At 46.0% G+C, this 15,913-nt stretch overlaps 1 protein-coding gene across 2 annotated transcripts in view; it reads right to left on the bottom strand.

Annotated features, from left to right (window-relative positions):
- Window positions 1-15,913, bottom strand: part of LOC137542104 (protein MTSS 1-like) — a 203,177-nt gene that overhangs the window by 128,249 nt on the left and 59,015 nt on the right. For both annotated transcript variants that reach the window (XM_068263774.1, XM_068263775.1), the window contains exon 2: window positions 965-1,026. In XM_068263774.1, the coding sequence (XP_068119875.1) occupies window positions 965-1,026 (62 nt within the window). The remainder of the gene's footprint in view (window positions 1-964; window positions 1,027-15,913) is intronic.

The following is a 15,913-nucleotide window of genomic DNA, read 5'->3' as shown; positions in this document are numbered from 1 at the left end:
CTGGAGGAAGCCCCAGGTATGTATAAAACTTTAATTTCATCTGTCTCAGGTTTACTTTGTTACACAGTAGTACTATACTCTACATATGCACTCCCAACAGAGCTGCAGGGAATCCACTGAGAATGCTGTGCACATTGAACACAGAGGTGTTGTCTGTTTACAATCTCCTCATTCCCCTGCAGAGTACCTGCACATCATTCTTACATGTACCCACACTTACATTGCCTAGGGCCTGATAGATGTTCTTTGTTCCAGTTTGTACCTTTTACAAGTACTCTTACCAAGGACTAGTTTTAGTCTAAAGAGAATAAATATAGTAGTCTACATATCCTTCTCACTTCAGTTGTCTTGTAAAATTCCTAAGCGTTGGCAGTTAAGAGACGAATTTCATGTTACATACTTTTAATCAACAAAATTGTAATATGCAAATTAGAGGAGTCGGAGTCGTGGAGTCGGAGTCGGTGGAATCCTAAACTGAGGAGTCGGAGTCGGTGGATTTTTGGACCGACTCCACAGCCCTGATTGCGGCATTGCATAGTAGGTGTTATTCTATCAGACACCACCACCGGGCCCGAAATTTATAAAAGCAGCATTATAAAAGATGCAATTTGTGGCACAGAAGGAAAATGTTGCCAGGCTCAGTCTACACTGGAAGTACCCTTTAAATAAAGTAGGAGATAATGGCCTGAATTCACTAAGCTTTATCAAACGTTTGATAATTTAACTCATGGGTAAAATCTAATTTTGAATTCACTAAGGTGTTATAGATATATTGAACGTTTTATTAATAAAACATTCAATAAATATATAACACTTTAGTGAATTCAAAATTGATAATTTACCTCATGGGTAAAATCTAAACGTCTGATAAAGCTTAGTGAATTGAGGCCAATGTGGAGAAATAATCAGATGATACGTTTCAATTCAAGTATGTTTAGCTACACATGAAGACCAATACACTCACCTTAACTGTGACTGCAGCTTTATAGCTTTGCTAATAAAATCCTCCCAAGTGGGATAACTTGCCTGTAATGAAGAAAAACAAACATCAGTGACTGGGCCAAACAATGATTCACAAAGTTAAAAGCAAAAAACCAAAACAAAAACATACATAACAGTGGTACACAGTACAGGTATAAACACAAACACTAGAAGGTGGCACTGCACAACTATGGTTAAGCTTAATGTTCATAAAGAGTTAAGGTCCATACACACGCCGGACTGGAGGCAACGACGGGTCCGTCGTCACCTCCCGCTGGGTGGGCGTTCCAACGACAGTCCGGCGTGTGTACGCACTGTCGGCGGACTGATACGGCTGCTTCTGAGCGATCCAGGCGGATCGCTCAGAAGCAGCCTTATCAGTCCGTCGACAGTGCGTACACACGCCGGACTGTCGTTGGAACGCCCACCCAGCGGGAGGTGACGACGGACCAGCCGTTGCCTCCAGTCCGGCGTGTGTACGGACCTTGAGTGTATTTCTGATGTTCACTCCCTCTATCCTCAATCTTCAATATGCTGATTTTCAAACTCTTGGGCCTTTTTTTGGTGTGGTGATGATTACGGCCTAGTGCACAACGAGCGTTTTTTGGAGCGATCCGCTGGCCGCATCCGCCTGTAAAAACGCTTGGCTAATGTATTGCAATGGGATGGTGCACACCGGCGGTTTGAGGTTTTTGCCTCCTGCTGCGCGTTTGCGGTTTTCGGAAGAGTTTCGTCCTCAATGTAAAGCATAGGAAAAACGCAAACCGCTCTGAAAAACGCTACTTCAGAGCGGTTTGCCAAGCGTTTTTGTTACAGAAGCTGTTCAGTAACAGCTTTTACTGTAACAATATGTGTAATCTGCTACACAAAACCGCACCCAAAACCGCTAGGTATGTTTAGAAAACCTCTCTAAACATACCTAGAATCGCTCTGAAATCAGCTCCCAAAACCGCTAGCATATTGCGGATCTGCTAGCGGTTTTGGTGTGCACTGAGCCTACTTCAAGTTACAGAAGTTAGCAAAAATAAACTTTAGCCAATTTATATAAGTCTCCAACAGCTGCGACGACTATTGGACGTCTCTCTCCCAGTTGCCTGCTACCTATAGGCTGTAAAAGCAAACTTTTGAAAATAAAAATGCAGTTTTCCATAACACTTAATGAGAAAAAAAAAAAAAAAGTTTCCCTACACTTTATTGCTCATACTGTTGTCCTACTTGCCTTTGTTCCACAGTAATGTCATCTGTGTAAAAAAAAAAAAAAAAAAATCCCCACAGCACAGAATACAGCAGGGCTGGATAATGAAATTAGAATTTTATGCACTAAACTCATTCAGTTTTGAAAACTCATAAGCCTTGTACACACACATATGTGGACAAGACTCTCCCAGCAGGGATCAGGACTCGATCACTGAAGCGATACTTCAGGGCTGTACAGATGTGTTAGCCTTCAGTGTCTTGCTATGCAAGGAGGAGGTGGAATAACACATTGCGCACAATGGCGTGGCTTCCAGCAGGCGGAGTGGTTGGGTGAACAATGTACTTGGAAGTCAAAGAGACATCAGGTGGGCTCCTGCTGTATGCATACTAAATTTTCACCCAAATCAGTCTTAATCAGCCGCCCGGGCAAGTTTAGTCCAGGGTATGTATGTTAAACTAAACTTATGGTGCATACACCCTTCACATTATGACTGGCTAATGATTGGTCAATTTTATCACTTTCACATAGTATGAAAACTTGCCTACACAATCTGTTCATAGTATTCAAAGTCTGTAGGCCCTCATACAATCATTGGCCAATGAAAATTGGATGTGTATGCATCCTTGCAAACCAATCATTTGATTTTGATCATTTCTGATAAAATGTGATTGGTTTATCAAATCCGAGAACTGTAATATTTAAATTGAATTGATGTTAAAGCAAGTGTAGCCAGCATAATTCCCTGACCTTTTAGCAAGCCTGATAGGACTCGTGCAACTTTTTTTTAACCTTTATAACATCTTCCAGACCAGGTTAAATCGCCAAATATTTTCTTCAGCAAGTTGTACTTCATACGTTTTATATACCAGTCCAAAACTTTTTTTAGGCCGTCGAGGATCACAGAGCACACGAGTCAGCAGAGCTAGCGCTCGCATCCCCGTGGCCAGTAACACGGACCCCCGCTCTGTTCCGGGGTTTATCAGCCTTCAGTACAAGTCGCGGGCTGCCAGGGTCAACTTATTTTTGACCGCTTCAGTTTATAAATTCCTACTGCTGCAAAAAACTTAATTGCAGGGCGTAGGCTTCCATCAACTCTTCTAATAAAACTAATTAAGGCAATTTATTTTATTTCAACATTTTTAAAAAAATTTCAAAATCACAGATATTTTCCCAATCTTGGATTGCAATATTCTGGCCATTTCTCATTTGACGAGCGGAACATGCCAACACATTGCAACACTCGGTTATTCGCAAGCAGGAAGTATCATAAAGTTCACATAACAGCCAGATAGCAGCGTGCCACATCAGTCAAGACTGGAGCAGCTTCTGTAATATGTCTAAAGAGGTCCCAAGTGGGAGATCTGATTAGAGTCGGAACGGAATACTTGTACTGAACACTGCAGGATCAGCATCCCTATACATGGATGGGCGTATTCTGTGCACATGACTCCTCCACAGAGAATATTAGGAAGGCTTCATGCTGGACATCATCATGAGAAAATAACAGAGTTCCACTTTCTTTTATTACTATCTTAAAGGGATACTGTAGGGGGGGGGTCGGGGGAAAATGAGCTGAACTTACCCGGGGCTTCTAATGGTCCCCCGCAGACATTCTGTGTTGGCGCAGCCACTCACCGATGCTCCAGCCCCGCCTCCAATTCACTTCTGGAATTTCTGACTTTAAAGTCTGAAAACCACTGCGCCTGCGTTGCCGTGTCCTCGCTCCTGCTGATGTCACCAGGAGCGTACTGTGCAGACACAGACCATACTGGGCCTGCGCTGTGCGCTCTTGATGACATCAGCGGGATCGAGGACACGGCAACGCGGCGCAGTGGTTTTCAGACTTTAAAGTCTGAAATTCCAGAAGTGAACCGGAGGCGGGGCCGGAGCATCGGTGAGTGGTTGCGCCAACACAGGATGTCTGCGGGGGGACCGTTAGAAGCCCCGGGTAAGTTCAACTCATTTTCCCCCGACCCCCCCTACAGTGTCCCTTTATAGGGATACTGTAGGGGGGGTTGGGGGAAAATGAGTTGAAGTTACCCGGGGCTTCTAATGGTCCCCCGCAGACATCCTGTGCCCGTGCAGCCACTCACCGATGCTCCGGCCCCGCCTCCAGTTCACTCCTGGAATTTCAGACTTTAAAGTCTGAAAACCACTGCGCCTGCGTTGCTGTATCCTCACTTCCCCTGATGTCACCAGGAGCGCACGGTACAGGCACAGACCATACTGGGACTGCGCAGTAAGCTCCTGGTGCCATCAGCGGGAGTGAGGACATGGCAACGCAGGCGCAGTGGTTTTCAGACTTTAAAGTCTGAAATTCCAGAAGTGAACCGGAGGCGGGGCCGGAGCATCGGTGAGTGGCTGCGCGGGATGTCTGTGGGGGACCATTAGAAGCCCCGGGTAATTTCAACTCATTTTCCCCTGACCCCCCCTACAGTGTACCTTTAAAGCGGATTCGAGATGAAAAACTATCTATAACAAGTAACTTGTCCATATATCCCATCTAAAAGTTTAGATAGTTTACACAACATATCTAGCTGCAAACAGCTTCAAAAGTTTATGATTATTTATTCCTGTGATACAATGAGGGCAGCCATGTTCTGTTTGTCACATTGTCACAGGCTGAGGGCTGGAGATGCTATCAGCTTGCCTGTGTGTAAATTCAGTCCCCTCTCCTCCTCCCTCCTCCCCTCTGCCTCTGAAATCTGGCTAGTAACCTCCACCTCCTCCTGCTCAGACTGAGCTCCCATAAGCCCTAGCTACGGTGCCTCCTTAATATGCAGTCAAGGGAAGAGTTCACTGGTGCACACACACTCCCAGAATTTACAGCAGCCTTTCCCCAGAAAAATATGAGCTTCAATCACCAGAACACCATTTATGGACTCCCACCACAAGGTGTCCAAACATTTGCATATTCCACAGCTCTGTCTGTAAATTGCTGCTACGTTTTAAAGTTCACGAAATACAAAGCGAGTGCATATAAACATTTCCAAATTCACTCCCTGTGTGCTGTATTAGGAACCCTATGCCAGTACTGGGTATGGCCTCTCTTATAAACAGGGGCACACTAATTGCTGCTCCATATTAGGGGAAGCCATAATGGTGAGAGGGGGGGGGGGGGGGGGGGAGTTACACAGAGACCGCAATAAAGGACCTTCAGTTTACGGCAGAGTAAATGGTTAAAAATGTGGACTTTATTATAATCCCTTATATACTCAAATAGGCTTATAGTGGAGTAAAGGATGGGATCCTGAGTAACATTAGTAAGACACAGGGCTGTGAAATCAGAGCAATTTTTGGGTACCTGGAGTCTGAAGTTTCATAAGCTGAGGAGTCTGAGTACGATGATGTTTGCACCAACCCATCAGCCCTGGCTAAATGCCAGCACACGATTGGTGCAATCTTACCTTTTTGTCATTATAGCTTGCAGCTAGCAAACTGGTACTCCTTTAACACTTCAGTGTTCAACTTCTCCCCGGAAATTTTTTCCAGCTAAGTGGCATGAAATAGTAGCCGGGTGGCGACATGAGAGAATGCAGGGCCAGTGCTTCTGTGAGCAACGCTGCTTACAGCATAGAAGGAGATGAGCTGATGACAGCCGGGTGGTCACCAAAACTAGCCGGGTGGAGCACCCAGCTAAAAGAGCCTGGGGAGAACACTGCACTTTAGCAGCCATTTTATTTAGAGGCTTGCTCCAGGCCAATTTATTTTAGCACATTTTTCGATTTGTTACATTTTCTTGCTTCTAATTAGTACCGCTGTAATGTGTAATTATAGATACTTGTCACTAGGGGCAGTGTGAGACAATAACAGAGAACTTTTGCTTTCAGTTTCTATATTTTCTGCTAGTAGAGAGAGAACAAAGTATTCCAAGAATTTACAGCACAACGAGTTTTGCCGACTGAGGTCAAAAGCAGTGCACAAGATAACTCTATTGACGCTGCTATAGAGTTAAAGAGAACCTGAACTGAAAATAAATAGTCAAAATAACCATACATAGGTCATACTTACCTCCTGTGTAGTCTACTCCTCAATCTCTTTCTCCTCTCCTGCGTCCCATTTGTCCACTGTGATCAATGGATTTTTACGTCCTCCATTTTAAAAATGGCCATTACCCCATAACAGCTTCCTGGTTAGCACACTGTTAAACTGTAATATCACCCACTTGATCCATAGGGAAACATGGACATTACCTTGCACATTCAGGTGTAGCTGACAGCTGCTGATATATAACTAACCGCAACCGGTATATTTCATTTCTGACAAAATATTGTCAGAACTGGAAGGGATCAATGTAAGAAGAAAATGGTGAGCTTCTGAGAGGAACTGATGGTGAGGTTAGTATGTAATATTCATTTGCAGCTACATCATGTGTTTATTTAAAAAAAATTTCCTCGCTTCAGGTTCCCTTTAAGGGCTCAATCTAATTGCATGTAAACAGCAGCAGATACCGGTGCGATCGACCGATATCTTGCATCCTGCTCAATCGACTAAGCTGGTCGATTCAACATGATATCAGCCATTTTTCATAGACTGGACATAGTGGAACACACTCTATTCTCTCTTGATTCTATTAAATGATCGAATCAAATGGTTGATCGTACAGCCAGATCATACATTGCAAGATGTATAGCCACCTTAAAAGGTAGCCATACATCTAGCTATGATGGGCAGACCAAGAGATAAATCCCTCTCTAAGGCCTGGTTCACATAATAGGCGTTTTTGTAAAAATGTAAGCGCAGGCGATTTTCAAAATCGCCCTGAAACCGCTTGTGCAATGATTCTCTATGAGAGAGTTCATAATTGAGCGGTACGTTTGCAATCTGCTTTTCTAAGCGGTGCTTGGGTCATTTTTGAGGCGATTTGCCTCAATGGAAAGTATAGGAAAAACGCAAAACCCTCACAAAACCGCTTTGGCAAGCGATTGCGTGAGCGTTTAAAAAAAAAAAAGAAAAAAATTTGCATTGCATTTGTTTCCGGATTTTTTTTACGGATCAGAACACGGAAGCGCTCTGCAAAAAAACGTTTACAAAAATGCCCACAGAAAAACGAACGAACGTGCAGAAAATCGCCGGAAAACGCTTAAGGCGCAAAAAAAAGCCCACCACGGAAGGACACGCAAGCCAAACGCAATGTGAACAAGGCCTCAATGAATCTGATTAGAGAGAGATCTGTCGGCTGCCCCTACACTGCAGGCAGATTCCCAATCAATTTCAGCATGAACTCTCTCAGGAGTCGGCCGAGCACGCCACCGTTGCCCTATGTATAAATATATGTGTATGTGTATTAACACATTACCTGTCTTGTGCTCGTCTTCAAAACTAGTCTGTCTTCAAATCTGTCGTTTTTCCCTATACACGCCGGCCAACATGGTGTGTGTTTGAGAGGACACGTGTGGCGGCTGTTATGCATCGGCAGCGTGTATGGGAAGTGTAGCAGCAGATTCAGCAGACGACGGGCACCACGAGACAGGGCAGGTAATGTATAATGCAGATACACATACATACATTTATACATACATAAACAGCACCGGGAGTTTCGTTGCTCGTCTCAATATCGCTCCCAGTTACCGCTGTGCACCCGACCGACCACAATGGTCCAACATCTTGCAGCATCTCCATTCAACTGATGCCACCAATTTTGGCCCGAAAATTTGCCACGTTGTTGGTCGGGCATGCACGTGGCACTGATTTTCATCCGATTTGATAAATTAATAATCGCAATTGGATGGTCGATCGGCTGCCAAGTCACCTGATGCATGGCCACCTTAAATATATGGCCAGCTTAAGATTTTTACACATCCCGAAATTAAGTAAAACTGCATCGAAGGGGCCAGCCATGTATGGACAGTCACACAAACACATGTCCACTACAGGAAACTATAAAATGACACGAATGTCAATAACCTGCCATGCAAAATTCCTCACAGCAAAGCTAACAAGCATAATATCATCAAAAAGAAAAAAAACTGGGTGGCTTTAGAAGCCGGACTGACTGAAATTGTCCGTAACGTTGAGCAAGTGGTTAACACAGAGCTTCCAGCGCAGCATAAGGCAATCACTAGCACATTCCAGCCCTGAGCCCAGAATACAGTGTGTAACAGCCAGCTGCAAAACATTCCTGCCTGTTGGAAAAAGGAAAAAAAAGTTTTCCAACTGTCATTTCCTCTTTCTAATGAAGACTTAGAGCCGTTCTAAAAATGGAAACAGGGATTTGTTTTCCTGCCCTCGAAAAACGAGAAATCCCAATAGCTAATTCCAGGCTCCGCTTCGCAGCTGCGGGTCAAACGCTCATCGTCAGGAGGCTCTCGGGGAACAGGCAGTCATTTTTCAGCCAATCACGGCTGGGAGAGAGTCTCTGCGTCCCACATGTGCGGTTATTCCGCGGGGCCTGGAAAGGATGGCGGTTCCTTTCAGGGAAATCGGATGTTGCAGTTTGTTTTTGGTGCCTATATAGTGGTTCCGTGGCCAGCTGGCAACTCTTCAGGGGCGTTATCATAGGGAATCTCTCCCAGCCACAGGCAGGGCTGCCCCAGAAACATTATTCAAAACTTATGACTGGCTTCACTCCTTAGTGATGCGACTGAGCATGAAACACACAAGCAGCATCACAGAGGTCTGTCCTTATTTGGAAAAAAAAACAACCGTTCTTCCCTAGAAAAGCACAATTATCCTACCTGTGTGTCAGAACACTTAACAAGGGACACCTGTGCTAACCTAAAAACACATATATAAGTAGATAAATACTAGTTCTACTTACATAACAGATGTATTGCACTGTCCACGTTATGATTCCTGTGAATTTTATAAAGGAAAAGCAGAGAATCCTATTCTAGACAGTTTCCACCTTGGTTACCTTTGAATAAGCTAATCCTGACATCATTTCCTCCCTCGCTCTTTTTTTTTTCTCCTCTTGCTGTGTATTCATTACCTGCCCTCCTCCCAGTGTCTTCAGACACTCCCACTGAGGACTATACTAGGAGGTGCACTGTCTTATGTCAGAAGGAGAGGGAAATAAAGGGAAGAGGAGGAATATACTATAGATAAAAAGAACCCCCAGCATGCAACTGAATGGCAATGGCTATTAAAGGGCCAGTGCTCCTAAAGTATGTGATAACTCCAAACCATAACAGCAGAAAAAAAAGTTTTGAATGCAGAATTAGCATCTTTATCACTAAATACACTCGCCAAGCGCATGCCAGATTGTGACCGCACTCCTGAATCCAAAAATAACAAACATGCCTACGCATTTCCAACCTACATTCTTATCTTACGACGGGGAAGAGTAGCATGAATGTAGATAGGCTTGCTTCTTAAGGGCCGCTTCCGAAAGACATTTTTGCAGCGGTAAACAATGGGGGAGACGCTCGTCGATTTGAATGGACAGCCGCCGGGCACGATCCTTTACCGGCCCTCGCGCAAAAGCCACAATTGATTAGACGTTAAATGCAGGATCGAGCAATCACAGCACTTCTGTAACCCCCTGTAGGGGTCAAAGGCCAACATGAAAATCAGACGACAGTAAGCACCGCCACAAACTGCCAAACGCTTTGGCATGAAGACACCCCGTCGTTTGAACCGACCCTTAAAGCGTACCTGAACTCAGAACTTCCTCTCTGCCCTAAAAGATAAGCAGCAGCATAATAACCTTTACAGAAGAACATTTCTTTGTTACAGCTGATACAAATCCTGCAATACATCTGCAGTGTGTTTACTTCCTGCTTTCATGGAAGCAGATATAGGGTTAACATCAGGGCTGTGAAGTCGGTACAAATATCTTCCGACTCTAACTCTGACGTTTATGAAACCACGACTCCAACTCCGGGTACCCAAAACGGCTCCGACTCAGACTCCTCGACTCCGACTCCTTAGTCTAATACTTAACAGGGCTGTGGATTTTGTACAAAAATCATCCGACTCAGACTCCCGACTCCTCAGTTTATGAAATCAACGACTCCGTCTCCAACTCCGGGTGCCCAAAATTGCTCCGACTCCAACGACACAGCCCTGGTTAACATCATGTGTTTACAAAATAGTTTATTTGCCAAGGCAGCCAGCTGATACAGCTGAGAGATCAAATTACAGTTGTGGTTAGTCACAGATGAGGGGGAATTAGGCTAAACTCTCTAAGGCCCAGTGCACACCAAAACCGCTAGCAGATCGTCAAAACGCTAGCGGTTTTGGGAGCAGAGAGCAGATATTTGGCCGGGTGCACACCAAGCGGATTTTGTATGCGATCTACCAGCCGCATCAGCCAGTAAAAACGCTTGGCTATTGTATTTCAATGTGTGGTGCACACCGGCGGTTTGAGGTTTTTTAGCAAACCGCAAACGCGCAGCAGGAGGCGCGTTTGCGGCTTGGCAAAAACCTCAAACCGCCGGTGTGCACCATCCCATTGCAATACATTAGCCAAGCATTTTTCCAGGCGGATGCGGCCGGCGGATCGCTCCAAAAACCGCTCGGTGTGCACTGGGCCTAAATCCATACAGGGAGTTTTCCTTCTGTCCTGTGCAAGAGTTCAGGTCCACATTAAAAACATGGACTATTCTGAAGTGCCAGACTGCAAGGTAGACTTCCTATTCAGAGTTTTGGTAGTTAAGCAGACAGCTGGACAATATTTTCCTGTTTACCTCATTACTAAGCAGTGGTACACCTGATATAGATTATCTGCAGGAGATAGCCTCCCACTCAAATGCTACACCCAGGCCAGGGAGGGACCGGGAAGCCACCTATGTTAACTTTGGAGCTACACCTTCCAGTGTAGTCATGCAGCATTCCACCACAGCAGCTAAGAATAGCCAGGCTGACACCTGAACAGCCCGCTCCGCCTCAGGAAATACAAAACATCTTTTATTTACATACACATCAAAAGGCAGCACTGGGCCTGTGCTCTTGTGTACCACACAAACACACTGCGGCCTTGCAGGAGACAGGAATCCTATAGTGAGGTCTACTTCACAGTCTGCTAGCACTGGATGCAGAGTGAGGGCTACTTCATACAGGCAGTCTACTGCTAGCACTGGATGCAGAGTGAGGGCTACTTCATACAGGCAGTCTACTGCTAGCGCTGGATGCAGAGTGAGGGCTATTTCATACAGGCAGTCTACTGCTAGCACTGGCTGCAGAATGAGGGCTACTTCATACAGGCAGTCTACTGCTAGCACTGGATGCAGAGTGAGGGCTACTTCATACAGGCAGTCTACTGCTAGCACTGGATGCAGAGGGAGGGCTACTTCATACAGGCAGTCTACTGCTAGCACTGGATGCAGAGTGAGGGTTACTTCATACAGGCAGTCTACTGCTAGCACTGGATGCAGAAGGAGGGCTACTTCATACAGGCAGTCTACTGCTAGCACTGGATGCAGAGTGAGGGCTACTTCATACAGGCAGTCTACTGCTAGCACTGGATGCAGAGTGAGGGCTACTTCATACAGGCAGTCTACTGCTAGCACTGGATGCAGAGTGAGGGCTACTTCATACAGGCAGTCTACTGCTAGCGCTGGATGCAGAGTGAGGGCTACTTCATACAGGCAGTCTACTGCTAGCACTGTATGCAGAGTGAGGGCTACTTCATACAGGCAGTCTACTGCTAGCACTGGATGCAGAGTGAAGGCTACTGAATACAGGCAGTCTACTGCTAGCACTGGCTGCAGACTGAGGGCTACTTCATACAGGCAGTCTACTGCTAGCACTGTATGCAGAGTGAGGGCTACTTCATACAGGCAGTCTACTGCTAGCACTGGATGCAGAGTGAGGGCTACTTCATACAGGCAGTCTACTGCTAGCACTGTATGCAGAAGGAGGGCTACTTCATACAGGCAGTCTACTGCTAGCACTGGATGCAGAAGGAGGGCTACTTCATACAGGCAGTCTACTGCTAGCACTGGCTGCAGAGTGAGGGCTACTTCATACAGGCAGTCTACTGCTAGCACTGGATGCAGAAGGAGGGCTACTTCATACAGGCAGTCTACTGCTAGCACTGGATGCAGAGTGAGGCTACTTCATACAGGCAGTCTACTGCTAGCACTGTATGCAGAGTGAGGGCTACTTCATACAGGCAGTCTACTGCTAGCACTGGATGCAGAGGGAGGGCTACTTCATACAGGCAGTCTACTGCTAGCACTGGATGCAGAGGGAGGGCTACTTCATACAGGCAGTCTACTGCTAGCACTGTATGCAGAGTGAGGGCTACTTCATACAGGCAGTCTACTGCTAGCACTGGATGCAGAGGGAGGGCTACTTCATACAGGCAGTCTACTGCTAGCACTGGATGCAGAGGGAGGGCTACTTCATACAGGCAGTCTACTGCTAGCACTGGATGCAGAGTGAGGGCTACTTCATACAGGCAGTCTACTGCTAGCACTGGATGCAGAGTGAAGGCTACTGAATACAGGCAGTCTACTGCTAGCACTGGATGCCGAGGGAGGGCTACTTCATATAGGCAGTCTACTGCTAGCACTGGCTGCAGAGGGAGGGCTACTTCATATAGGCAGTCTACTGCTAGCACTGGCTGCAGAGTGAGGGCTACTGCATAGAGGAAGTCTACTGCTAGCACTGGATGCCGAGGGAGGGCTACTTCATATAGGCAGTCTACTGCTAGCACTGTATGCAGAGTGAGGGTTACTTCATACAGGCAGTCTACTGCTAGCACTGGATGCAGAAGGAGGGCTACTTCATACAGGCAGTCTACTGCTAGCACTGGATGCAGAGGGAGGGCTACTGAATACAGGCAGTCTACTGCTAGCACTGGATGCAGAGGGAGGGCTACTTCATACAGGCAGTCTACTGCTAGCACTGGATGCAGAAGGAGGGCTACTGAATACAGGCAGTCTACTGCTAGCACTGGATGCAGAGGGAGGGCTACTGAATACAGGCAGTCTACTGCTAGCGCTGGATGCAGAGGGAGGGCTACTTCATACAGGCAGTCTACTGCTAGCACTGGATGCAGAAGGAGGGCTACTTCATACAGGCAGTCTACTGCTAGCACTGGATGCAGAGGGAGGGCTACTTCATACAGGCAGTCTACTGCTAGCACTGGATGCAGGTGGAGGGCTACTTCATACAGGCAGTCTACTGCTAGCACTGGATGCAGAGGGAGGGCTACTTCATACAGGCAGTCTACTGCTAGCACTGGATGCAGAAGGAGGGCTACTTCATACAGGCAGTCTACTGCTAGCACTGGATGCAGAGTGAGGGCTACTTCATACAGGCAGTCTACTGCTAGCACTGGATGCAGAGTGAGGGCTACTTCATACAGGCAGTGTACTGCTAGCACTGGATGCAGAGTGAGGGCTACTTCATACAGGCAGTCTACTGCTAGCACTGGCTGCAGAATGAGGGCTACTTAATACAGGCAGGCTACTGCTAGCACTGGATGCAGAGTGAGGGCTACTTCATACAGGCAGTCTACTGCTAGCACTGGATGCAGAGTGAGGGCTACTTCATACAGGCAGCCTACTGCTAGCACTGGATGCAGAGTGAGGGCTACTTCATACAGGCAGTCTACTGCTAGCACTGGATGCAGAGTGAGGGCTACTTCATACAGGCAGTCTACTGCTAGCACTGGATGCAGAGTGAGGGCTACTTCATACAGGCAGTCTACTGCTAGCACTGGATGCAGAAGGAGGGCTACTGAATACAGGCAGCTAGAGTGTAAAAGCAGAACTGAGGCTGCATTTCCACTTGTGCGGTGCGAATCGCCGTGGTAAAAATGCGCATGCGGATGCGAATTTCGCATGCGGGTCTATGCGAATATTTACGCGAATTTTATGCGAATTCGCATGGATGACGATGTATGCGAATTTAACCATGGCAGTGCTGGTGTGCTTTTCCACTGTCTTTATGCGAATTCGCATACCCAAACCTCAAGCGAATTTCCTATTAAATACATTGTATGCAATTCGCATAGCGGTATGCGGTATGTGAATTCTGATGACTCTGCCATGCAAATTTTTTCTGCACAGAAAAACGCAAAGGAATCATGATAAGTGGAAACAGTCCCATTCACATGTATTGCTATGCGAATTTGCATGCAGAAAACGCATGCGAATTCGCGATAGTGGAAATGGGCCATGACTCTCGGTTTTAAAAGATAAGCAAAAGCATAATAGTCTTTAAAGAAAAAACATTTCTTCGTTACAGCTGATACAAATCCTGCAATAAATCTGCAGTGTCTTCTCTTGCTCTCATAGAAGCAGACATAAGGTTAAACATCCTGTGTTTACAAATTAGCTTCTCTGCCCAGATTCCTGAGCTGACACAGCTGAAATATCAAATTACAACTTGTGATTAGTCACAGATGAGGGGGAATTAGACAGGCTAAACTCTAAGTACACACAGGGTGCGTTTCTCTATGTTTTACTTTTGCCCTGTGCAAGAGTTCAGGTCCACTTTAAAGGACAACTGACGTGAGAGGCATAGAGAGGCAGCCATATTTATCCTCTTTTAAACAATACCAGTTGCCTGGCTGTGCTGATGATCTTTCATGCATCAGTATGAAACTGAAACAAGCATGCAGGAAAATGCAGTCAAAGGAACCAGAGGTAAGAGGAATAAGGAGGCTGACATATTTATTTCCTTTTAAACCATACGCATTGCCTGGCTGTCGGGCAGATCCACTGCATCTAGTACCTTTAGCCATAAGGTGCGTACAAACGCACTACTAAATGCAGCGCCGGGTCCGCCGGACCCTCCCATTGGGCGGTCTGTAGCAGACAGTAGAATGTGTGTACGCGCTGTCGGCGGACTGATAAGGCTGTTTCTGAATGGTCCGCTGAGCGTACACACGTGCATACTGTCGGCTAAAGACCGCCCAGCGGGAGTGTCTGGTGGACCCGTTGTTGCATTTAGTAGTGAGTGTGTACCCACCTTTAGACCCTGAACAAGCATGCAGATCAGATGCTTTTCAAGGCTTATACACACGTCCAACATGCACACAACCACATGACCAACATGACAAACCACATGACCTGTATGTACACACGCCTAGACGGCTAAACAACTCAATTAACATACTGCGCACGCAAGAGGACTGACACACTACACATTCAAAGCAAGTACAAGTCTTTCAAACAACTTGTACATACACACCAACTGCACACCAATTGCATGATATCAGACCAACATGGATCCAACATTTGCATTGATCAAACCGCCTGTTATCAATTGCCCATGAAGTTGTTTGCACGCGTACACATGCCTGATTATCATCCAACAGACTGAAGTGAGATGATAATCAGGCTGCAGGTTGGTCCCTGTGTACTTAGCTTCACAAAAATATTTCAAGATTAGCTGCGTGCTTGTTTCATGCTGGGAATACACGGGTCGATTCTGGAGCTCGATTCTGCGCTAAATCGTGTTTTCACGCTCGATTCTCTTATCTGCCGCTTGTTTTTCATATCTTGTTCCATTGTCTTCAATGCAGAATTGAGCGCAGAATCGATCAGGCGGGAGATCGGACGTGTCGGAAATGATCTATCGAGCCATCTAAATGACTCAGAATCGCGTGGTGTATTCCCAGCATCAGGTTGATTCAGACATATGTAAATAAGTGATTTTGCGCCCACTGGATCTAAAATCAATACGATTGGCTGCAACAAGTGATAAGTGGGGTTACTCACACCCCCACCATTAAAAGTAAAAAATATATCTCAGAAAACACTCATGCGCCTATATGTACCATCACATATACATTCTTTTATTCAAACTCATAAATACAAAGGCATGAATCCCCTA

Source organism: Hyperolius riggenbachi, chromosome 12 (assembly GCF_040937935.1).
Source record: "Hyperolius riggenbachi isolate aHypRig1 chromosome 12, aHypRig1.pri, whole genome shotgun sequence".
Lineage (NCBI taxonomy): Eukaryota > Metazoa > Chordata > Amphibia > Anura > Hyperoliidae > Hyperolius > Hyperolius riggenbachi.
Note: the sequence above shows the minus strand (reverse complement) of the source record. Positions and strands in the feature narration are given on the sequence as shown.